Source organism: Lepisosteus platostomus, chromosome 2 (genome assembly GCF_059453375.1).
Source record: "Lepisosteus platostomus isolate fLepPlt1 chromosome 2, fLepPlt1.hap1, whole genome shotgun sequence".
Taxonomy (NCBI): domain Eukaryota; kingdom Metazoa; phylum Chordata; class Actinopteri; order Semionotiformes; family Lepisosteidae; genus Lepisosteus; species Lepisosteus platostomus.
Genome location: NC_142612.1, coordinates 6,635,667 through 6,662,043, shown reverse-complemented (window position 1 = coordinate 6,662,043; position 26,377 = coordinate 6,635,667). Strand labels below are relative to the sequence as shown.

The window sequence follows — 26,377 nt, the reverse complement described above, 5'->3', positions numbered from 1 at the left end:
TGCCACAACCATGAAGTAGCAACAGCAGGACTGGCCATGAATCAAAGCTCATCGTGAAATTATGGCTCAGCTGCAGCAAAATAATTAGTAGCACTAAGGCAGAACTCAGACAACACTCATAGCCTTACATGTTAAAGCCTGAAACATAAAAACACATTTTTCAGCGAGTTTAAAAACCTTTTAGTTATGAACATGGCTCCATTGTTTAAAGAAACTAGAGCAAAAAGCACTACTTCTATCCCATGTTGGTTCTATTCAGTGGAGCTTTACTAAGACAGTTGGACGTTGCCTACTGTACCTTTCATGAGTTACCTTTCAGAGAAAGTTTGAAAGATTGACTTATTAATAAGAGTGCTACATTATATACTATGTACATATTTCTGCAATGGGTTCTATACCCTGTAATTTATTGAAACACACAAATCCGTGTGAAGAAAATAGAAATTGTTCTGTGTAGTGTTAACCTCATTCCTGCTTTATTACTATTACTGTGTCATTCACTCATACTCCACTAGGGGCTACTGGGACAAGATGCCGTGAGCCGGTCATTGGCTTCACTATAAATTGCCATTATCCCACCAGCATGAGGTCCACATCAGGACGAGGAGGCTGGGACCCCCCTGCAGGGTGAGCAGTTAAACAAGGGGGAGCTGGAGATGGGGCAGAGGAGGCTTGAGTGAGGTGAAAGGTGGAACAAAAAGGGATTTGACTATTATATATACAGTATAGCTTCAAGAAATGACATGGGGAATGATTACGAACAGATTTAGAACAGCTGGATCGAAAGGCTTGTCGTTACCACTCCTGATCTTCAGTTAAGAACTTCCATGAAGCTTTTTAGCAGCTGTATCCTATGAGCTAATGTGAGGGACTTATTTCATTATAATATGCTCGTTTATTAGGAGCACCAACAGAGACTGTGTTTTAAGTCAGTTATCTTCTAATGGTGGCAGAGTACAACTATAAATAAACAACAGTTACAACTGCCCATTTTGTCTGTTTTTTGTCCTGCTAATATACTGTTAGTAATGGAGAAAAGAGTGTTCTGATAGTAACTTTTATCTTAAATATCAGTTGTCATTGCTCAAAATATGCAGTTATCTTGAAGGATATTTAAGGAGTGGAGAATTTTATAATAAGTATTGCAGTAGGTGAAGATTAAAGCAAAATGCTTGGTGGGTTTAAAGATTAAGTCAGATCAGCTGAGGTCGTCCTGCAATTGAGAAAGCAGTTATCCATTTGGATAACTCAGTTCATTTATTAGACCCAAAATGAACAATTCCAAAATATTTGTTTCTTGTGAAAGTAAATACTTACTGATTTTGGGCGGTAATGGATCTTTGACTGATGGAATCACCGGCTTCTGAAAAAAAAAAGCAGGAATATTAAAAATAAAAAATACTTTTAAATACCTCTCTAAGGATTTGTCTCGTTTAGCATGCTCTGTAGCAGTTTTAAATGTAACCATAACTGAGCAGCCAAAGCAGAGAGAACAAAACAATCATTTTCATATGTACAGTACAAGTGCAACTCAGTATTATTACAGTTGCTAGAAACAAAAAGTTATATTTAGGCAGTGCTGTCTCAAAAAGTCTCTTTGGATGCTCGCTTGGGTTCTCAATAGTTAATGTTTTCTCAGGAGGATCAAGAGTTTCTGTGGAGTTACTGTATAAGGAAGGTGTCAGAATGAAATCATGGAAAATTGGGCACTGAATTTACTGTTTGTCATATCGGGCAGAATCGATATTTTGTTTCTCTCCTGTGTCTTGCCAAGTCCAGTGACACTGCAGTGGGTAACAGGAATATCAAACGTGAAAGGTGAAGTGGTAATAACAGTTACGACTGCAGAGGAATGAAAACAGTGCCATTCCATAGCAAGCCAGTAAACTGAATATCAAGGTGATTTATTTTGTGTTTGTACTTGGTATTCTTACTCTCTGGAGAGGTGTAGAGACATCTTGGAGACCTGTACAAGCAAATGCTGACCGTCCTAATTTGTCCCACCTACCTTCAGTGGCTCAAAACGTGTTTTTTTTTAAGAATTCTTTTGCCTTGTTAAACAGGGGAGGATAAAGATATTCCTTACTCAAATTTCCTGTAGTAATATGCGCTCATCTCCTTCATTGAGCTCCACCTTGAAAGTGCTGGATCCATCCAGCTTTACAAATGTTATGGCTGCTTTTCGCATGACTTGTCAGTTTTCAATGACTGTGTGCATCTCTGCAAGTAACTTAAGAGCTACCAGAAGTACTTACCAAAAGCTTATCAGTTTGAGGCTTCTCTTCTTTTCTGGGGTTCATCATGGGTCCATTTGGTTTCATGGGTCCATTTGGTTTCATGTGTCCATTCGGTTTCATGGGTCCATTTGGTTTCCTGGGTCCATCTATAATTTTGCATACATATACAGTACACATGATAAGTACATAACATCATATATTGTCAGATAATGCATAACTAACATATCAGAAATTTTAAAATAACTACTGTATATATCAGTTACAATGCTATTAACAAAATCCACTGATAGTAATTTGTACTTGAGTACAAAGTGATTCAAGTGGCAATGAAATAGCATGAAACAAGAGAACAAATGAGACAACAAAAAACATAAAGCCATTAGTCCCCAGATTTAAGCAGAAAAGTGTGTGTTAAAAGGTTAAAAGTTTACTTATTGTGTTTTCTGGGAAAGGGCTTTTCTTGATAAAGTTTTGCTATTATCATACAATATGTTAAATATTATGGAAGCGCATTGCTGCCACCAAGGGAAAAAAATGTGCCCCCTTATCTCGTATTTATGAAAAAGCAATGCTTACGTCAGCGTTCATCCTGTTACGTTGTGCACTGAATGCACGTACAGTAGAAGCTACCGCGAACTTGGCTGGCACTTTTGGTTTAATGATCGTGTCAATGTCCAGTGCTGCAGAATTTATAGAGATTTACTTTCAACTGGGGCTTAGTCATAATGAAATCTTGCAATTTTTAGTAAATATGAACAGAATCATTAAAACCATGAGGACCAGTTTTGTGGGATTTAGAGATCAAAGCATTGATGGTTCTGTTATGAACAGTTACACGTGCTATCACTTCCACTGCTTAAAGTAAGTCCACACTTAGTGATATAGGTATTAAAGGAAAAAGTTAAAGGTTTATTTCATGCTGAAAGGAGAAGAAAAGAAACACAATGTTTTGGCTGTGAGGGCTGTTTCTTTTTTTCTCTCTTTTCAGCATGGAATAAACCTTAAAGTACACGAGAATTACTATTTTGTAATTGCTAGATAATACAGGGCGAGAAAGTTATCTCGTAATTATGAGATAAGGGTGAGGATTTTTTTTTCCTTGGTGGCAGCAATGCGCTGCCGTAAAATATACGATGAGTGATCCATTACCTTTCCCATTTGTTGAATAAACAACTGGCCTGCTCCACACTCCATCCTGTTTGTTCTTGCTGGGCCTTACACCAAACTCATAAGGGGTGTTGGGCCTCAGTCTGTCAATGACAGTGTCTCTGGTGGGGCAGGTCTGGTAGGTCCACTTCTTGTTATGCTGTTTTGGCCTGTACCTCACAGTGTAGTGTCTGAAATATATAAAAAAAGGTTTGGTATACTTATTTTTTTATTTTAATAGGACCACCTATAGATCAGAACAATACTTCAGTATATTTATGGGATATCTATTTTAATTCCAGCTAACTTAATATTTTATGTTAATTTTTGAATGCGAACACTGCAGAACTGGAATTCAGACAAACTTAATGTAATGAGACCTGAAGAAGGCTCCACGGTCTTCATTGTGCTTCTTTTCTTCTCTTTATAGCATGGAATAAACCTTTACTCGTTCCTTTATTCCATTTATATTAACTACATTATTATATTTGTTGTAGGTACAGTATGCTTATGTTTATTCAGCATTAAAAAAGTTTAAAATATAGCATATAAAATGGGACATAACTGCGTTCTGCAGAATAAATACTGTAGCACCCCCGCCGGACGCTTTAGCGGTTGTACCTCTGTATTAGCTACTGTACGTGCCCACATCATTGATCTAAAACACCTTGGAGGGAAATTAAAATACTGTGCTAAATCACAGCTCGTCTCCCAGAGCCATGAAGCAACACATAGCAACACGTAGCAACACGTAGCAACATTGTTCTACAGAACTGAGATTGATGGGGCTCAACAACTGGTGCTAAAGCAGACACCTGCAAAGCATCTAGTGTAAGATCACAAAAAATATAGCTGTCTGATCACACTGGGGCTCATTAAAATCTAACATGAGCTGCTACCTTGACAGTAGGGCTGTTGTTTTGCCTTGCCTTTTCATATGCAAAGATTTTTTAAAAATGTATTATTAATTAACTTACACTAGAATAAAAGACACACATAGACATTGACAAGAGTGTCACGTGTTTGCCTAATTGTAAAGTTCCTAAAATAAACAAAACTGTCAATTGCAAGCTTGCCTGACAGTCTAGACCTTTTTTCTGATGTGGACTGGATTTTCTGTTGCGTAATTGTGTCCAATTCATTTCTATATTTCCATCTAAATATCAGATATTTCACCCTGCTGATGGTTTCCAATACTTAATTTTGAAGTACCTTAAAATGTACAAGAGTATCCACTCTTGAATTCTGAAATATAAAAAAAATAAAAAGATATATTCAGGTAGCAAGCATAAAATAGTTTGTATTCCAAAAATACTTCTGTTGTACAGCATAGTATAACAACAGGCATGAGATAACAGAAATCAGATTTTTGAGAGATCCCAGTATGCTGGATTTAATCTTATCTTATTCTAGATTCTTATTCTGTTCTGTGATTGATATGAGCCCCAGAGTGATCAGACAGCTCTAGGATTTCTGTCTGAGAGCTGGTTTTCATATCCTTCTAAAATCCCACCTCTCCTCTAAAACACCTTGGAGGGAAATGAAAATACTGTGCTAAATCACAGCTCGTCTCCCAGAGCCATGAAGCAACACGTAGCAACACGTAGCAACATTGTTCTATAGAACCGAGATTGATGGGGCTCAACAACTGGTGCTAAATCAGACACCTGCAAAGCATCTAATGCAAGATCACAAAAAAATATACTGAGAATGTATTACCTATGTTTAAAGAAATATTTTTACCAAGATGATGAAGAAGAATAGTTTTAGTGCTAACTGATCCAGCCCCCTTTTTTTACTAAACTCCATATGCAGTACTATAAGATTGATACTTGGAAGATGTATACAGTAAAATAATGAAGGATTGTAGCAGCAAATTAAGAGCAAAAGAGCCAATCATTTGTTAACTTATAGCAACTAAGAACAAACAATTATATATTTGTTCAAATGCATTTCTCCACTGTTATGCACAGTGGAGTGCTGAATAGGTGTTAAGACATAATCACAAAGGTGTTATGTCAGTCTTGGAAATATACCTGACATATCCACACATTCTTTCTCCTCTCTCACTGGACAGGCAGCATGAAAAAGAAGAACTATAAATCACAGTTTGGATTATAAAGGAGTCAATAACAGCAGAACTGTGATTCAATAGGATATTGCTAAGGCCGTAACTGCTGGGAATGGAAGCAAACTGTTTGTACGGAGCAAATCCTTCTGTTACCTTGCACAGGAAATTAAGAAGACACTGTAATAATGTGGGAGTACCAGGCAAGTGGATCAGATTATTAAGATCAGGCATGCAACATTTGTAAAATGCTATTTATTATTTTTTTATGTTTAATTCTTGTCTTTAGGTTATTACAGCACAAAGACAAAGACATGTCTTGCTGGTGCTTTCATATTTTTTCACATGTCCATTTAGTACATTTTCTGTTTAGTCCAATGTTGGCATTTGTTGAGTGAGTGGAAGTATCTTGCATGGTTTCTTGTGTTCCTTGTACAGCAGGTGGACCCCAGAAACAAAAAATATTACATTAACCTTTGCTACTGACTCTATTTTTATTTCTACTGCACACCTTTGTTAGATGTGACTGCATTGCTCTGATGGGAAGAGAAGCATAGATCACTACTATTTACTGCTCAGGCATGAAGGGGGTGTCTTACGTGCTACAGCAATAGCTTCACATGGTAATACTTCAGAGAATACTTGTAGCTTACCCATCTTCCAGGCAGTCATTCATTATGCTTCCTTCATAAGGCATTTTCAAGAACATTCCCCAAGACAGCAAGACAGACGTGGGTGTCACAGAGCCGATGACAAGATGAAGGGGTTTCTCAAGGTTGACTTGGCCTGTATAAACATAGAGGGTTTTTTTTTTTGGTTGTTAATAATTCTGCTTTGGAGAATTTCGTTTTGGTTCTGAAGATGCCAAGACGATGCATGGACATACGTGGCTTTGGTCATTAGAGAACAATTTCACGAGCACAATATTCCAGTGCGGCAGCCACACCACTGGCGTTAAGTGGGGGTTTCTGTGAACCCCACCATGGAACTGGATTTCATTTCTTGTTTCAAAAATGTGCTGACAATCCCCACCCTTCCTCTCCTGTGATAAGACATGCACCCCAGTCACACAGCAAACAGCTTGAGTAGCTTGAGCAAGTGTGCACAGTTAAAAGAACGCCAGCACCAGCATGTCAGCTAGGCCCAATGACGATTTAACGTAAGAGATGTGGTAGATCTGTGTGGCACAAAGTTTCTGAAACCCATAGAACTGTGTAGACAAGGAATTGTATACAGTAAATTGCTGTATAGAGAAAATAACCAAGAAGCAGGAAATCCACTAATCAACAAAATAGACAAAGGTGTACTATGACTAAATAGATAATTCGATAAGTGGCTCTTTCCAGGTGAGTTCAAAAGACTGAAGACTGCAGGCTTGAATCCAGCCATCTATGTCTCTCAAGCAGAGTGACAAGGAGTCACTTTTGATCACTAGGGTCTGCTGGAGGATCCTCTTACCGCAGTGACTCCTGCCAGCAGGTCTGTGGGTATCAGACAGACACGGGCCCACCATCCACATGAGCTTTAACACAATGAGCCCCGTTTCACCCTTGAATCCCAGAAGGGGAAATTTAGGCTGTGAAATCACATTGTGTTGTGAACCACGTTACATTGAGCTTTGCTAAAAAAAAAAAGGCAAACCCTTGAAAATGCCGACAATGTGCTAGAATAATTTCTAATAGGTTGTAGCTGCTGGTGATTACTTTAATAACATCCTTTGAGTAGTGTTGATCACTGTGCTCACAGCACTAGTTTAGAAATCATTACCCTACCATAAAGTAGTTATAGTGTACTCAGCTGCTGTTACTGGCATTTTGAATTTCTATTTATTATCAATTCAGGAAATATTATTGAAAGTAAATTGGTCAGTATGAAAAATAATGTGCATTTCCTTTCCACTAACTGATTAATGCCTTGGCAAAGATGACTGTGTATTGCTTGAAATGTCTCTAACTTCTTAGAGAAAATTCCAAAACACGCCAAGGACAATAACAACAGCTCATTCTTTTCACACCACACACGTGCTTTCCATATGCAGCATATGGAATGGGACCAGGGATGTGAAAACACAGAGCCCCTGATAAACCTCTGAATGGCCTGTTTGAAAAGCTCCACCTCACAACAATAAAAAGAGAGGATATCCAGTGCAGAGCATTTGAAAGTTGTTGACGGGCAGTGGGAAGGTTTTACAGTAAACAGTTTTAAGAAGTAAGTATAAAACCCTTTTGTCGTTCTCTAATTGACATTAACCCCTTTTAATCTGCATAATACTTAATACAGTATAATAAGGATAACATCATAATTTATACATGGAATATGCTGGAGTATTGCTATGATAATAGTCCTTCAAATTGACATAATAGGTTGCTGTGAGTTTTGTTACGGCCCCTTTCATGGGCCCCTGAAGTTGCATTTGAATGCAACATGTTTCACGTACTGTATTGTTTTCACGTACTGGAAAAAGGTTTCCATTTCCATTTTCAGCACACACGCAACACAATCATTTCAAGAAGCAGAATATTTTTGTATTTATTTACATGAAATCCATTTAAGGAAACAGTCGTTCTTCTCTTGAGATATGAAGGTGAGGATTCCGGTGCAATAATATGGCAGTCATTTTACCTGTGCATTGCTTCTTCACGTCATTGGCTGGGATTGGCTGCACCGCTATCAGATACTTGGGTTCAGCATCTAAATGAACAAAACCAGCAACTAGTTAACACACAGAGAAGAGTATTTTTAACGGAAAAGTGAGCAGAAAACTGGAATAATCTGGCTCATTGATGAGGGTGGGGATACAAATAGGAGCCAGCACAATGCTGTAGAGAGTCGCTCTCAGTTTCCAAGGACAGCTGACCATAGAACTGGCAATCAAATTAAAAATAATAGCTGAAAATGTGTTTTGCAACAGTCTTTAATCCCTGAAGGCAAGTCCTAGTAATGAAGCATATTTTATAGAAAGAACACATGAAATAATGATTAAATACATATATATATATATTGTACTATGAAACAGTTTTATGAGAATTGCAACATACTGTATGGAAACAACATCTGAAACAAGTGATGATCTGAAGTGTGAAACTGATTCTTGTGGAAATAACAGAAAGAAATAAGGTATCATCGTACATTGTACAGTGAACGGTGAGCTCTATGACTAGCTGACTCTGACCAGAGCTCCCCAAGTCACTCCACACGCGTGGCAGAGCGCCACGGGGGCAGGGCTGTGATGAGACAGACAGGGTTCTGTCAGCCTTCCAGCAGGCGGCCACCCCTGGGATTGCCAGGTGCCTGCAGGATTGCAGAGCCATCGGCGACCGATGTCCTGCTCCTGCGGTGGGCGCCGCCTCCCCCAGCAGGCGTTGAGACGTCTGCGATGTGTCGAACAGCGAGTGGCTCGGGGGATGGGAGTGTCTCCCAGGCACCGTGGGAGCTGCTGCCCGGTGAGTCGGAACTTAAAACAAATCGCAACTCCGGACTGGGTGGGTGAGCGATTAAAAAAAGATGACGTGATGAAAGTTAATGTGCAAAACACGCTGGATATTTGATTCTCATTACTGACTTGATCTCAGCAGACTGTGCTCTCTATAGAGGTTTCCCTGCTCCGGAATGTGTGTGATAGACAGGCCTGCAGACAGGAGCCGCCCTCTAAAAATGGATAAATAGGACCTTTCATTGTAAAACCGAAATTAATTACCTAAAAGCCCGTATTTGACGTTAGTTTATCATGAGCTCTAGAATACTAGCTCTGTACCTAAGCAACAAACAGCTACCCAACTGACCTTCAGTATTTCCAGTTTTTTCTTATGATTCATGCTAGAACTTTGATATGATTTAACAATACGAAAGATTTCCATAGAGATAATGTGGCTGTTTACAAGGACTCTTGGCAGCTTTTCTGTTTTGCTATTTTGTGTCAAAAGCCTCTGTCCCAAACAACTGAGTCATGAAAATGAACTTTTTTCACATCCAACACATTTCAGAGAAGGGTGGGTAGAGGAAAGCCTTGCAAAACGACTCGTTCCAAAGGATTTTCTTTGGAAAATCAAAGGAACCGAGTCACAGATGTTCCTACATGAGTGAAATGGGCACTGGTATTAGTTCAGAAAGACAGAGAGTTTTGGGAAGGGGTACAGTAAAGCAGTATTAAATACTAAGTTTTTATGTCCTTTATATTTCTGACATCACTGTTTCCAAATTAAATACAAAGCTTGAAAAAACCTAGTGTCGTTGGTGGCACAGAAAGTCCAATCTCTAATCCTTTCATCTTCTTAATACCTTAAAACCCAATCTTAATATAACCCTATCTAGCCCCGATCAATTGTAAAGATACCCAACTCTGCTACAGATAGAAAACTGTTCTCTGTGGCAATTCTTCTAAACAGTCTGGAATAATTAAATTTCATTAAATGAAATGCAATTCAGTTGTATAAGGAAATTTTGCATGACTTCACATTGTTCTATTTAAGTAATCTCACTCCACACGAACAGCAATTTTACAAAATACTGCAGGAATTATAACCCCTATCATTCTCAAGTAAAAGGTAACATAGAGCCAAAATGGTTTAGGAAGTATAATAGTTTTCTCTGTGTGGAAGCCAGTGTGATTTTTCTTGACTGGTATTGGCATCAAACGTGTGTGTAACAGAGTTATCATCAGCAGTTTGCAAGGCTGAGCCAAAAAGCAAACCACAACTCAGAAAGACTTTAGCAGTAAGCCGATTTGACGGTGCAGTGGACTGCTGAGATTAGCTCTCCCACATGGCTCCATGATTCATTGCTGTCTAATGATATCATATCAGCATCCTTATTTTTGTTTTCTGTTTGATTCCAGTGCATTTTAAAGATGCTTTGTAAGAATGACTGTTCTTTATTGACGTACTGTATTGGGAAGCACAAGGTATGCTTGTTAGGAAGCAACACCAACAAAGATTTATTGTGCATAATACTACTGTGGAACAGACAGATGGGTTTGTGGATTGTGGCGGATTCTGGAGAACAGTTGTTTTTTTTAAGCAATCCCATGTGCTTTGATGAAACCGTGCCTTTGGTTTTACAAATTAACAGTTTTTCACATACATTTTTCTTGAATGGAAATGCTAACTGGTACCCCCTCTGCATTCTCTTAAACTACCTCATCTAGGAAATGATGGCAAATTAGTGGAAAGCTGCTTGTTGAGGTGTTGATATTCTTGCAGAGCCGCATTTGTAAACCATTATGTTTTTTTAATGGCAGAATGCAGTATACTTATTCCTCATTTATAGAAATTCACACATTTATGAAGAGAATTGTGACAGACTTGATTTATCATTTTAGGAAAGTAATGGTTTTTCAGAACCTACAGGCTTGGAAGACAGTAGTGGCTAAAAATGCACCATCATTTTAATATGACAAGCGATTTTAAAACAAATGCACATTTTTCTGAAGCATGTGGGAGAACACAAGAAGTGTGTGCACCTGTTTGATAATGCAGTGCCCATCTGTTTTCTTTTTAATAACACCACAAATATTTTGGCCAAAGTAGTTTCTACCTTTCAATAAAACTGTATTATATGGATAAACATTAGAACATGTTAACGCACTAAACACTAGCTTTGGGGGGACTGGTATTCCTTTTTAACCTTTCCTTGACTTGCCAAGGTAGTCTTGGAAACTATTTTAGAAATCCAAACAAAAGGAGTTTCTAACAGCAATTAATGCAAGGCAGAAAAAACCCTCAGGGAAAAACAAACATTGCGATGAAGTCTTTAGGTATTCTTTTAACCCTTTCTTCAAGTGTTGTTCTGTGCAAGCCCATAACCCAGGAGGCCAAGTCAGGGAACTGGTTGTTGAATTCACTGTTTTTATGCCCCTTCAGTATATGAAATGTAAGTTTGTATCTGCTTTTCCTTCACTATACAGAACCAATATTGCTGTGGGGAACTGTATTATTGTCAAAGGAATTCCACTAGTATCTTTCAGCAGGATGACCTGCAGGCATGGCAAAGCATATGGAAAAAGAGAACCTACATATACAGTAGCAATTCAGTGTAATTCAATAGGTGTTTATTTCATATGAGCATTTATATGTATAGACCTGTGTAAAAACTTATTTATACAGTATATCTATGTGATGTGCATTTATGGTACTTTGCTGCTACAGACAATACAGAAAAAATGCAGCACAGGATCTACAAATCATTATGCACTGTTTATCTCCTAATATTTATGAAACCCTTTCAGTGTATAATATTTTCTTACCATCAGCACTTAGTACATAATTAATTATTCACTTAAGACATGAACTATAAACATTTATTTTTAACCGACTGCAGTATCCTAAAAGGCATACATCAGCAAAAACTGAGTATCCATGGTTATACTATATTATGATTGAACTGATTTTAAACTCACTGTTAAAGCAACCCACATCTGGAAGCCCAGGTGTGTCTGCTAGTTTTCATTCCAACCCAACTCTTAACAAGCTAAACCAGCTGGTTAATGGCTTATCTTAATTTAAGAAATTTAATAGCTTCTCCTAGCATTTCAGGTGCTGTTGGTTTTAAGTCGACTTTAAGTGAAATCAGCAGACACATTAGCTCTCCAAGGTGAAGACTGGATACTCCTGTATTAAAGGAAATAATGAGACCAAAAATATAATATATTTTATAAAATATAGTTTTTTTAAGAAAACAGTAAACAGGATGTAAAAATTTGGTTAGAAACTATGACTATCCTACCTGTTCAACTTTGCACTTCTTCTCTTTGACTGTAGTAGGAATCAAGGAGAATGTGTTGGGACTTATTAATCTATACTGTATATTATTCATTTTCCCTGTGTTTGTCATGGAAATCTGACTTAATTCCCCTGATTTGGATAGCTCCTGTTTAGCAAGAACTGGCAGCACATCTCAATAAATCAAACATGGCCTTTGTTAAAGAAAAGTTTTGTCAGATGTAACCAATTAAATAAGGTGCCAGATGCATTATTAATACACTGATCTCAACAATATGTACTCTAGGTGAAAATAGCACATTGAAGTGTGATAATGGCTGATAAGCCCCTTCTCCAAATGATCATGCCTTGGCAAGTTATGTAAGGCTTGCTTTGAATTGTTCTTTTACAGAGTATGCAGATACAATTCTCATTTATCATCAAACCTTGCCTTCCAGCAAACATGAACTGGGCTAAAACCTTCAAAAGTACATCTCTTGATTTCCAGCTAAACCTCATATACGATAATTGCCTGCAAAATAGGAATTTAACCCATGCTCGCCTTAACTTGTTGAAGAAAACTCAGACATTTCTTAAGTTAATTAATATTATAGTCAATCAAAGGAAAGCAAAGGATGCCTAATTAATATTGCTCATCAGGAGAACAAACTTCTAAGAGAATTAAATTAATTCCTTTAAACATCCAAAGTAATGAAAGCCAATAAAAATGGGATATCCAAATATAAATAATAGCTCATTATAAAAAATAAAAAATAACAGAAATTACAGATGTTATTATTGTAAAGACGACAGGCTAGAGTATATAACTGTTCATCCAACGTATTGGATTTATTGTCATTTGCAATAAAGTCTTCTTTTCCCGGAAAAAAAACAAGAATCTTACCGACTTCTGTTTCATAAGGCACCCCATCTTCTGGCAGCTGGATGAACTGTTTGGAAAACATGCTGCTTCCATATCCAAGGATATAACCTTCCAGCTTGGTGTCTGGACTTGGCCGAACAAACTTGAAGGTAATTGTGTCCCCTGTGGCATTTATCCGGACCTTCAGATTGTGTCTTTTGACTGCAGTGAAACATAAAAGGTAAACTGTGAGGGTTTTTTCTTCATCCATTATTTGTCAATATTGTTCTTGTTTCGTGTTTAAAAATTCAAAATGTCACATCTATTTTTGCCCAACGCACCACAGCCACATACATTACACTATAGTACTAGAATTGTAACAGGTTTGCCAATAAAATGCTTAATATTCTCATTAATATTGCTCAGCCTCTCATTCTGGTAACATTTGCATACAGTATCTCCCACGGAATCATGTTAGATACACAAAAAATGTAGACTTTGAAATTTAAGAAACAATTTGCTATCCATTAATACCAAACAGATTAAATGTTCACTCGACCCTTCTTAAACTGGATAGCAGGGACTGGCAAAGAGCCTGGTTCAAATGTAGATAATAAGTTGGTGATACAGTATATTGTGTGTTTGATTAAATCCATGTTTCCACTTGCCTTGATGAGATTGATTAAACTGTTGCTAACTAGGTTTGAAACGGCAGTTATTTTGTGGAAGTAAGTACAAGTTAGTTTTACACTAGATGACATACCACTGTTTAAAACGCCTCGTAAAAAAGTGTCTTACAAAAGAAAACGAAAGGGAAGCAACTGCAAAAAGGGATCAAATGCTTTGACTATAGTGGAGATTACTGCTCTTTTTTAAATCCGTGGCTTGTACAATGGAACTGAAAAATACTCTTCTTCCATCTTGACAGGCATAGCAATTCCTGAAAGCACAGCACTACAAATCTTCTACAAGGAAGAATTGCAGGACATTCATCAATGCCACTGTTCAAAAGTTCAGCCAGTTTCAGTATTCTATGAGCTGTGCAAACACTCCAATATTTATCTCCCACATCCCAAACAAAATACAGGACTAATTCCAGAAATGATTTCCAACAGAGAAGTATCTGATACAACCACACACAGACAGAATAAAAGAGTTTGAGATCTGAAGTTTGACAGTCCATTCCAATACTTCACCTCCTGACACCAGTGTTTGATCGTGTTCTTGCTTTTGAAATGATTGATAGTGGACAGGTATCGAGCCAAAGGGAGAAAGCACTTGACATGGGCTAGAGTAGGCAAGCACTCATCCAATGTGCCATCTGGCACAATCCCATCTTGAGAAGCGAAAAAGTGAATAGTCCTAACAAATCTGAGCACCAAAGGGGTGAGGGAAAAAGTCTGGGTGGAGCTTGTCTTTGAGTTTTCTCTACATGAAAAGGTTGATCATGCAGCTGCATTCTCTAGAATGAATTCTGGAGTTTACCAGTATGGTTCAGAACTACACTCTTAAAGATAAAAAAATGTCTAAGCGAAAACTTCCAAACTGCTGTTTCAGATCTTGTCAGTTTTGTCTGGTGATTTTCATTCCAGAATACATACTGTACATATATACAGTATAAAGAGCAGTACAGCTAAGGTAAGCATGAAGTCAGTGTAAATGTTAAATGTTTTTTTTTCTTTAAACTTTGCCTTTGTTAGTACTGTCAGAATATATATGATGAATATGTGTATTTTTCAGTAGAATCAAGAAACCTAAATCTTCCCTCTGTAGAAGCAGGTTTGGACATCACTGACAAGAAAAAGGTTCCTGATGGTTTCAGTTCATGAAAAATGTAAGCGAAGAAATTACACTTTTTTTAAAAAGGGCAAAATTTCAGTATAGACAAACCATAAGCACTAGAAAGAGTATATTTGCAGTTATATTCTACATTAAACTATACAGTATTTCAATAGTTCAGTTAGGCCTGAAATATTAGGTTAGGAAAAGAGGCGTGATATACATAGTGAGCTTAATTGGGGTCACCTGGCTGAGGACAACGACACCCCATCTGTAAGGAGGGGGCTTTGTTTCCCCACCTCCCACCCCCTGGTAATGAGGAATGAGTTAGGGAGCTGCCGTAAGGGCAAAGATGAGGTTGGAGAAAAGAGTGCGGAATTGAAACATGCAGGGGTGTCAGTCAGAAATGGAGGTTATAACAAAAGTTCAGGAGAAAGGATAGACGTTAATCTCGCACGCTTTCTCTCACCTACATGTAAAAGTCTCACACCCGGGACTTCCTTTCTCTCTCACATTGCTCCCCTCCTTCACATCTACACTCTTGGAGCTAACCCCCTGGCTCAATCCTAGCAATAGTAAAGGGGGAAGTGGGTTTGGGCAGCCTATCCAGCCTCAGATAGGCTGCCATTCCCTCAGCTAGGTGAGTCAAATACTCTTTACACATTCATCTCTCTGTTGCATTCATTAGGATCTAACCAAACCGCTGAAGTGATATTTATACATAAGCAGGTAGAAGTAGTTGAAATTTGAGCTTGACCTCCTTTTGAACTTGTGTCTTCAACTCCTTTTTTGTATACTTTGAGAGTTCAAGAACGACTATGATTAATAACAATTATCTAAATTTATTCCTGAAGTGTGAAACATATGGATTGGATTTGACTGAAAGGTTACATTATATGCATTGCGAGAGGCCCATTTTCATCAAGCTTCAAGCAGAATTTACTTCAAAATGCCCTCTGCAAAATAGTGATATTCTGAAACTCGTAAATCACCATTCAGACAGTCCAGGTCATATGATCAAGGCATAGTTAACCTGAGCAGAAGAAATTACCAGGTGGGCAGTCAGGATCACTGCAGGACTTACCCCTTAGGACCCATGCTTTGACATGTTTGTACACATACAGCGGTTTTTACAAGGAGTTCATTAAGAGCAGAATTTGCTTCAAGGATTTCATGAAGGCAAACAAATTAATGACATGGAATTGAGCCTTCTGAGCCAAAAATATCTGGCATTTTCTCCAACTGATGCCCAACCTTTCCTTATTATCGGTTGTCTTAACTTATCAGCTGCATATAGAGATAAAGGCACATTTAATGGTGCTACAGTACCTTTTCTTTGCTATTGCCCATTTCTATCACAGTACACCTTACCTTAGGGTATACTACACTTTGCTACTTACTGTACTCTAGTCATCTAAAGAGATCTTTTAGACTGCATCAAACATTGCTCCTGAAAAACTTAATTGATTCTAAATTCCAAAAGAAACATAAAGAGAGATACTCAGGAACAGTACCAGAACATATACTGTAATGTGTGTTAGTGATACAATTAAAGCTACAGGTACCCTTCAGAATTCATTTGCCTTTTAAAACTACTGCAGCAAAACTGAGCTACAGTACAGAGCAGCTTTCACGTGGGATAACTGGATGTCTGTATGCACTGAAAAGTGAAAAGGGTAAATAAATTAAATCATGAGTGTAATGCAGAAATTGCATGTTTAATCTTTTTCTTTATATTTTTTTAATCGGAGAACTACTTAACAGCTCTATACTGCACGTGGTGCAATATTCCCAAGTGATTAAACTAGTACGCAAAGAATTCCTTGTTTTGTAAAAAGTGCATTATACACTGAGTTTTCAATTAAACGTAATGTCAAGATCCATTTTCTGTAAGTTTTTTTCTGCTTTTCATATTTATACTGTGAAGTATAGTTCCAGTAGTATTCTGGTTGTGATGATTTTGAATCCATCAACAACAACCTCTTCTGACTGTACCTGGAACCCATGTTGAAGACTGGATTTTGTAATATTATCATCATTCCAATACAGATTGTAAAAACTTTCAAAACACTCATCAATACAACACATCACCAAAAATGTATATAATACAATATGACAAAATTTGAGAAAATGTGACTATCGTACAAAGTTAAAAGAAGCCAGTTCAAAATTTGCTTCACTGTAGATGAAACTAAATAACAGCATGGCTTATTGTAAAATCCTTGCATTTCGAATGGCCATTCGCAAGCTACAGAATGCTCCCCATGTAATACAACTTCAATAAGAGTGAATTCACTGCTTCATACTGTAGCTGGCAACATCTGCTACTTAGTTCATTCAAGATTTATGAGCAAAGGATGTGATCAGTTATGGCTTCTGTTTTAAGATCAAGCCTTATTGAAATAGAGGTCATTATTCTAAGCTAAGTCTCGTGTAAGACATATAAAATACTTTATTCCTGTTGTAAAATAAGGATTTGTGATATTAAATCTACAACAAAAGGCTTTCTCACACAATAAAGGGATATGTAGTAAGGAATTTGTTCAGAACAAAATTATACTTGCCCATGCTGTATACCCCTGAAAAATGGCCATTACCATATTCTGAGGTCTAATGTGTTTTATGGCATCGATGATCAGTGAACTGTTTATAACTAGAACATCTGCATATGATACCTTTGCTTTCCTTTATTAGAAAGAAGGTGACATGCACAGCAGTGATACATAGGAATAAGAAATGCACCCCAATCGCATGTTTTACATATTCAATACATATTTGAAAAAAAAATATTCAATGAACTATGAAATATATTTGATTTCTTGAGTGTGCTGGGAAAACGGATTTGTTTTGCCTGCTTCATGGCATATTTGTGAAAAACCACTCAAAGAAAGACAAGATTCCTTTCCTCTACAGTGTTTTCCCAGGAGCTTTTTTGTGTATTTCTTTTTGGCATCTGTTTGATTTTTGAAAAGAGTGTGTCTTGAATTTTGACATGTGTGACATTTGGAATCATGTGATCTAATACTTGGCTCGGGTATCTTGTTCTGCAGCTGAGAAGTTTCCAAAGCGTGAACAATAACAAAGGGACATCAGGTTAGACATCTTGAACTTGCCATGTCACTACCTGTAATACATGGAAAATGTTAAACAAGCAAAAGGTTACTTAAGGAACTAAAAGGTTTAAAGAAGCTAAAATTGAGCTTCTTTTTCCAAATCCAGATGTCTTTTGCAATATATATTTTTATTTTTTAACTTTACATGCTGCATGTGTAATCCATGAGATTCATGCATAGATCTGTATCTACATAATCTTGTCCTTTTCTTAAAGAAAATTTCCAGAAAGTCAAAATAATGGTGTACTGTAGTTCTTGACTGAACTCATTGCTTCAGTGCTGGATTGTTTGTGAGATGTTTCATGTTGATTTGTGACAGTTCAATGAGGTAAAAAATGTTTTAACCTATCCAGATTTCTTGTCAAGATATACAGTATTTCAAATCCCCTTTTCAAAAGAATGCATCTGAAGAGAATAAAACGAAATTCTTGAATATGGGTTTTTGTCTATTTTTTTAATAGGCTCACTGCTGACTAATTTCAGGTGATCACATTCCTCAATGCCTTGGTTCAACACCATCACTGAATAAGACTATGTTTTTCTATTTTCACTTGCCTGTGGAAGAAAACACAGTATGTGATGGATAAAAACATGTGGACACAGTATAGGACTTGATAATAAAGTCTGTTCTCTGCTATAAACACATTACAGTTGAAAGTGATCTAGCAGGCTCATCTCTGATGTTTGCAGCATTCTCTTGGGTGAAAAATCTAAATTCCAGACAACCTTATTTATTTTTCCTCCTAATACATTCAGGACAAGACTCTCTTCCACCAGAATTAATCATTGGGATCTTATGATATAGTATTGTAAAATTGATTTTGGAACAGAGTATAAAAATGTATAATAAACTGGTTCATTGTAGTTATTAGTTCTTTATTTCTTTCTACTTTTCCACCGACACTTCTCCATGAGACACATTAACAGGTGGCCTGTCCCCCTGTGGTTTTCCAGAAATATTTCTAAGGATCCAACAAAGAACAAAGGTAAATTTGTTTGAAGGAGTTGTTCAGGTATTTCATTAACACAATATGCACAGCTAAAAAACAAATCAGATGTTCTATTGATAAGAATATTTTTTTATACTTTCATTACTACTATTTTTAGTCATTCATATTACAGAATTGTTTCCAGTTCTGATTCTAGCATGTTAAAAAAACAACAATCAAGGCAACAATCTTTTACTTGCAGCCCTTACATGCAATAGGCAGTGATTCCCTTACTTTCTATATAAAGATATTCAGTGACAGAACAGGACGGAAAGCCATATGACTATACAGAATGTACGATTTTTTTTCCCTGCTTTTGAAAAGTCACATTATAATTCTTCAAACTCCAATCAAATTTACAATTTTTACAATGCCAGAACTATTCAGTTAGCCATTTAATGGCACTATTCCATCTGCAGGAGCTGGTGAATAATTACATCCATGTGTTCAAGCTGGGCATCAAAACAACCCTGGTAGACAGTATGTCACTCAGCTAATTTTAATCTTGGAGCCACATCAGTCCCTATGCCATAAAATATAGTTTTTTTAATTAAAACGAAACTGAAGTATGAAGAATATTTTACAAAGGATCTATGAAATGCTCTTTATAACCTCCACTCTAAGGGGGAGACATGTTTCCAAAGAAGGAGCTTTTGTCTAAAAACCTTGTCCTTTGATGTTCGTGAGACTCTTGTGCTGTAGTGAAAGTGAACTATTTACTGCCTAGTAAAGTGCTAATACAGCCAGTAGTGGAAGCCATGCTTGGTGTGATTAGTTCCTAATGGTGCTTCATTGAAGCAACCTTTTTTTGACCAAAGAAAGTAGGCTCATTACCTTCATGTAATGCTGCTTTCCAATACTAGAGCAAGGATTTTCTTGCTGAACTATCATTTTTCATTGTCAAAAGAATTCCCATGGAAAAGCTACAATAAACAACAATCCAGTCAGTACTGGCCTTTTGGCAGAAAACGTGGATTTGAGGTAAAACAAGGAGGAAATGCTCTATCAAGTCCTTGGCAGTAAAAGGACCTGATCTTAGTCACTACTGCAATGTTTTGAAAGATTAAAAGCTATGACATAATTTAAAAGACAAATGTTGAGGCTCCCTCGTCAGAGCAATGATCATCGTTTCCGTGTAACTACTGTAAACCTAAGTGACTTACTGTACAATAACAACACAATGACATTCACACACCTTTGAAGTTTTTACATATACTCTATAATATATAGTTATAATATAAGTTAATCATTAGTGTTGTTTGCATATTATATGGAAATTCAGTACATCAGTAAATAGGCTACACAAAATAGAAAACAACAATTTATAATAATGAAGAAGCAGATTTCAGGTGCGTGGATGGAGTGGGTCACCTTTTATGTGTAAAGTGCTTTACAAATGAAATCACTCAATTCTCTTACTTTGTAGTCCATTTCCAGATCACATTGATTCTTCCAAATCATCTTTTTGTGTGTATACATTAGATTGCTTTCATTAAGTCGTTGAATATCAGCTAATTGTATGATAATAGTAAAAAATATTAATTAAATAATAAGTGCTAAGTATAATAATAAAATGAAACCAAACAACCCCACTCCCCATGCACTACAAACAAAAACACAGGTATTGATTTCATTTCACTGTAATTCATACAGACAACAGGTGTACATCAGGAAGTACACACATAAGACAGAAGATTTGTTATGATGCATTAATTTACTTTTGGTTCTAACAGCAGGGATGTGATATTGAGTTAAAGCCTCTGGAACCATCAGCGGCAGCAAGGAAATGAACAGAAGGTACTGTAGCTTGACTATATATATATATGCATTATATACTGTAGTATGAACATGTTAAAAATGACAGGTATTAATTATCAGCTCTAATCAAGCACAATAAGTAATAAGTTAAGAATAAAGCAATGTGAAGACAGCGACAGGAAAGCAATTCTATTTAATTAAATACTTGCTTTACTACAGTATTTTGAGAGCTTTCTAGGGAGATGTTTGGCTAAAGATTGGCCCCCATATCTTCAATTGCTCCGACTAAAACTCTGCAGCTGTTAGCATTTTCTCAATAAACAACTAATTTTCAAACTGTCTGTTTATGGTTACGGGCAGATTTAATGTCAATACAGATGGGGCAGTAGAAGTGCTCAAGCTCCTCTAATGAGAACAAATTGTATCCGCACATCTCAGCACTATACTGGGTTAAATTTCCAACTGCCTCAGCTGGAGCTAAGCGGATTGCTTGTGGTAGTACTCTATGCTGCAAGCAGAATTTTCTCCAGGGAGACGGTGTTTTGATAAGAATGACATCAGTTTCTTTTAAACAGAGCTACATGCATTTCTTGGCCAGTCTTTAAAGTAGCACCAGTCCCACAGTGAGGGGATAGCAGAACTGCTGTTCTAAGATTGAGGAACGTCTGCATGGTGAACAGGCTGCAGACAAAACCCTGCAGACTGTGCAAAGTGCCAGAATTAAGATTTTTGATCAATCTTATTTCTTCTTAACTTTTCGTTTTTTGCAGTACAGGATTTTTCATGTTACATATGTCTCCAAAATAAAGGAAGCAAGAAGAAACAAAGATTCTTAATTTATTAAAATGAAAATTTTAATTATCTCAGACTTGAAATTTGCATTTGCTATAAATTAAAATCAGAATAGCCCTTCCTGCCTGCAGCTGACACAAGCTTAACTACCGGTTTAGTAAGTGGAAAACATTCATTTGAATATGCAGCAGTTAAAGTGAAGATTCAGTGTCAATACGTATGTCTACAGCTGTATAGACACCCATACAACATTTGAACATCAGTTAAAGTTCAGGATCAGTCCACATCCTTTACATCTTTTTAGAATGAAAAAAAAAACATCCATAGAGGGCAAGTAACTTTAACTTAGTAGAATTTACTGAAAAATATTTTCTTGCACATACTGTACAGAGTGCTACACAGTTATGCATAGCTTTTAGTAAACCAGTCAGTGCAGAGAAGGAATAACAGATATGTAGTAAACCTATTCTGAAGTCAGCCTTCACTTCAGCATTGTTTCTTCCAAACCACTTCTGAGTCTATGTATGCATTCAGCTTTAATGACAGCTTCAGACAAGATCTGAACCACACTAAGCAAACAGACAATATAAGACTAAGATACACTGCAACCCCTCAAGAAAGAAAATGTGATTTAGGCAGGGTTTTACGTTTTAACCAATGTCCTCAACTTAGAATCCAGCAAAAAGCAAGAACAACCCTCACCAGCAGGTATTTCCGCAAAAGGGTGTATTTCTAAGTCTTTTTTGAAAATGAGAACAAAATGAGTAGACTATATAAGATAAACTAAAGAAACAGGTTTCCACAAAAACCATTATAACAAAGCAAAAAAAAAAAAATACCTGAAAGCAATCTGTAAAGAACATTATAATAGCATAACAGCATAGCAATACATGATTGTGTCTCAAAATACCATCCTGAAAGAAAAATTCTAATGCCTTAAAAAATATTTCTTTATCTGTGAAGATGTACAACAATACTGTTTCACAGACCCACAGTGGAAAGAATTAATCAAGCAGAAAAAGTCCAATAGGACACCCCTGGTGCACCTTTAATATGAAATGTTTCATGCACTGTACAGATTTTTCAAAATGAACTGAAATCTTAAGAGACGTCTAAAAGTTCTTATCACACTACTTCATTACTCATATGCCTGCTGGCATGACCATGCTGTGCCCACTTGCCTCTCGGTATTCTCTGTGTTGTCCCACAGCTCAGGAGTACAATCCCACCGAGGACGAACAGAAACAGCCTGGGGAGCATTTTCTTGCGCTGGCCGTGGAGGGTGCTGGAAGATTTCACTAAAAGGTAACAATTGACTTAGACTTCTTCTCACTGTGCAAGACTGTTGAGTGATAGAGAGAGCAGGTCCAACATGAATCTATATCTGGTGAGGGAGGGGACTTATGACATCACGCCCCACCAGCACACTGTGGAAGCTGGCAAGTGTGGAGCTTGATTTTGTTCCCTCTCTCTCTATTTTTCTGTCTAACTCTTGTATAGATTTCCCCTGCCCTACCAATCAAACGCTTGGATACAGCATGTACTGCGACAGGGAATAACATCATTCATCCTTCTTTCATTGTGATCTAACAGGACTGTTCTCCCTTCACCAGGAAGGCTGTGCAAGTGAAAGGATGCAAGGTTTGCACCAAAGAGGATCGTTTTCTGTATTAATCAGGTTCGTTTCTCAGCAGACACAGTTACAATGACTGACAGAGGTATTAAACTAAATGCCTGAAAAACCTGCTCTGTATACCCACCCAGTTAGTAACCTACTGTGAGCACATGGAAAGATAGCAGGCGAGGAGGAAGTAATGTAGATCTCACTGGTAGCAATGCACGCTCACAGACACCTGGCAAGCCAAAAGAAAGGGTTGCTGGCACTCAGCAAGCTGACGTTTTCCTGCCTGATGACAAGCATAGCCAGTTCCAGCAGTGCTCGGCCAACACACCACAATTTGGGGAACCCCAGCAACAGAAAGTTCAGAGCATAAGCTTTATTAAAAACAGCAGTCTCTGCACTATAAGCCCTAAACTGCATGTAGAACTTTTTGCTTCTTGGGAGTCATCATAGTGTATATCTTTTATAAAAGCCCCCAGGCACAATATGATTTTTCTTCCAAAATAGCTCCAATGCCTAATACTGTATATACTTGAGGTTCTGTTTTGGGATCTATACTAGTGCTATGCCTAACTATTTTCTTATCATTCTTAAGTGGTGTCATTCTGTACAAGAGCAGTACTTTTGTGGAGACTTGGCTTGGTTGTGGTCATATTTAATCAGTCATAGAATCCATATTTCAATAAATAATGTGTCTTTGATGTTTTGCCCATTCTTTCATGAAACAATGTCTATAAGAACTTTTACAGACTTGGATACATATCCTGCCAATCTATTTCTCAATGCAAAATAAAAAATAAGGCAAGCAATGAAAAGGAACTAGCCAAAATAAGCACTGTATGTCATTTCCTTCTCTGTGAAAACCCATGCTGTGATGTTTTTCCTCTTGCAATGCGATGGCACAGTCTTATATTAAAAAATGAAGGCAAATGGTATCACTGAACCTCTATACCTGAATTGCATGACCCACAGAAAGCAAAACCTGTTACAAAGGTAAAGTGATGTTGAAATCAAGCAGCAGACGTCAGTGAAATATTCTTCACAATCCTTGATTTCCACAATCAAAACATGAATCTTTATTCAATTTGTCAACATAAAAGATTCTATTCGGGCTATACCACCTAACCACAATTTATTGTAGAAACATTGTGTTTGCCGTATTATGATTCACAGGAATCTTACTGTACTGGGAACAATTACCTCAGAGCATATGGAAAGTATTGGTGCCAATTGAAACGATCAAAAACATAGTTTTAAAACATAATGAAAGAGATAAGACCTTTGCAGTGTGGTGTTTCAGGCTATAACTAACACTACAGCTTTTCAAAATCTAAATGCAGCTGTGTCAGGCAGGGGGCAGCAAGTCCCTAACCACTTAAGACTCCACTTAAGCCAAAGTACCCTGTGCTTTAGTCAACCAGCAGAGTCAAGTTAGTTTCTGTAACTTATCATAATGATGAGTGTTGAAACTGCAGGGAAGGAAGAACCCAGCCAATATGTTAAGAAGTTTGTTGAGCTTAAATAACAATCTCTCACTGCCTGCTCTGTAAACCCAATCCTTTCAAAGGAAAAAGCATTTGCTTCACAATGCACCCTTTGTTTCGGAGGCCTGGGCATTGATGAAAAACCAAAAAAATATATATTTTCGTTCTTTTTTGCTATGTCCTGTATGACTGTGGAGTTAATGTAAACATTTTGATCCCTGGCCTAAGGCTAAAAGAAAATTTTCAGAAGTATCTTCACCAGAAAAAAAAAACTTACAAGCAATGATTAGGTGAAATTACAAACATGTTGTTACATTTTTAAAAGAAACAAAACAACAAAATACAATAAACGACATACAAATGCAAAAAAAAAACACTCAAAGAAAAGAAAACATTTGATAACAAAAATTAGATAACATATCTGATGATACTATCACAGTTTATGAATCTGGAAAGTGTAAACTTTCCATATTTATTTCATATTCCAGCACCCAGCCTTGTAAGATAGATTTTGTGTCTAGCATTGAACAGTGAAAGAGGACTGATATTCATTTGGGAATTGTCATTAAACAAAAAGAGTGATCTCCATCTGGAGTCAGTACTATGGTGGTACACTCTGTTCACAAGTTTAAAAAGGGAAGAATATCATGCTACGTTTTTAGAGGAAGAGATAATATTGTCCCAGACTCCAAGCAAATGCAGACTACCGCTCATAAAAGTAATCTAAACCTCTAACCCAAATAAAAGTAAGTTATTTCGGACAAGAAATCATACAGAAAAAGTCATACAAAGAAGAGTCTAAAAGTTATTTTAACCTGTTGTTAAAATAATTCGATTAGCTACTGGGCAAGAGGGGCAAAGCAGAGTCTGATGATGCTCTGTAAGTTCCAATGGCTGAGCTGAGTCTGACATACAAAAAGCAGGAAAATCCCAAGGAGCAAGTAAGCACTCCTTAGATCTTGAAATATGCACAGGCCATCAAAGCTGCTATCCTACAAACTTCTCTTATAGAGCAGGGTGGGTAGGCAAAGGACTGAGAATCTGTCAGTGTGATGAAATTATTCCAAATCAGAGAGAGATTAATTAATTCTGCCAAGAAAACAGCCGACAATTTCCACATTACAAAAATAATTTCCAATTAGGCTCATTCCACCACAGACTGTCCTGCCATCAGGTGCAGAAAATTAAAAATCCTTGTGCCTAATTAGCTTAAGGAAAGCTTCCTCTATGGGATGCCATGAAGCTGATGCCCTTGGCTCCAACCATGTCTTAAAAAGCCTCAAGCGAACAGCCAAATTGACAATATTTTAAAATAGGTACATCCAGGCCACCAAAGCTTTGGAGTGCTGTAAACTCAACAGCTGAACATTTGGCGGCTCACTCATCCAAATGAAAGTAGTTATAGAAGAATTAATTTGTTCTAGTTAATGTGGTGGGAGTGAAATGAATAATATCCACCTGCTTTCTTTCTCCGCTGGCAGAGGACAGAGCAGCTGCAGTCTTCTCCTCCAATTTTGGAGGCAAAGCTGGATGGTCCCCAGAGTGACACAGATAGCTTTCAGAAAAGAGATCTTTTCTAAAGAAAAGCAAAACGAGAAACTCCCAGATGTCAATTCTATTGAAAACTGATGAAACCCATGAAACAAGCAGCTCAGTTCCATTTGCCATTACTCTCGTCAGAATCACATCTGAAGGTGATAAGGTACAGAAGAATTTGATGGGATTAGGCTGCAAATAATCCAAAACATTGTTATATTATAATCTACTTCAGCCAGTACTATGAATTTAAGTTTTGTACCGAAAAAAATGAAAGAAGTAAGGAAACTTATGCAG

The 26,377-nt window shown here is 37.2% G+C and overlaps 1 protein-coding gene across 10 annotated transcripts in view; it reads right to left on the bottom strand.

Moving 5' to 3' along the window:
* Positions 1-22,852, bottom strand: part of abi3bpa (ABI family member 3 binding protein a) — a 45,836-nt gene extending 22,984 nt beyond the window's left edge. For 2 of the 10 annotated variants that reach the window (XM_088648397.1, XM_088648435.1), the window contains exons 1-7: positions 22,621-22,851; positions 13,051-13,230; positions 8,074-8,142; positions 6,105-6,237; positions 3,387-3,574; positions 2,256-2,383; positions 1,318-1,363 (exon numbers count right to left, since the gene is read on the bottom strand). In XM_088648397.1, the coding sequence (XP_088504523.1) occupies positions 1,318-1,363; positions 2,256-2,383; positions 3,387-3,574; positions 6,105-6,237; positions 8,074-8,142; positions 13,051-13,230; positions 22,621-22,699 (823 nt within the window). In that variant the 5' untranslated portion in view covers positions 22,700-22,851. Of the gene's footprint in view, positions 1-1,317; positions 1,364-2,255; positions 2,384-3,386; positions 3,575-6,104; positions 6,238-8,073; positions 8,143-13,050; positions 13,231-21,924; positions 21,943-22,620 lie in introns of those variants that run through there. The other 8 variants (XM_088648426.1, XM_088648451.1, XM_088648466.1 and 5 more) reach the window with 6 other exon arrangements.
* Between the last annotated feature and the right edge of the window lie 3,525 nt (positions 22,853-26,377).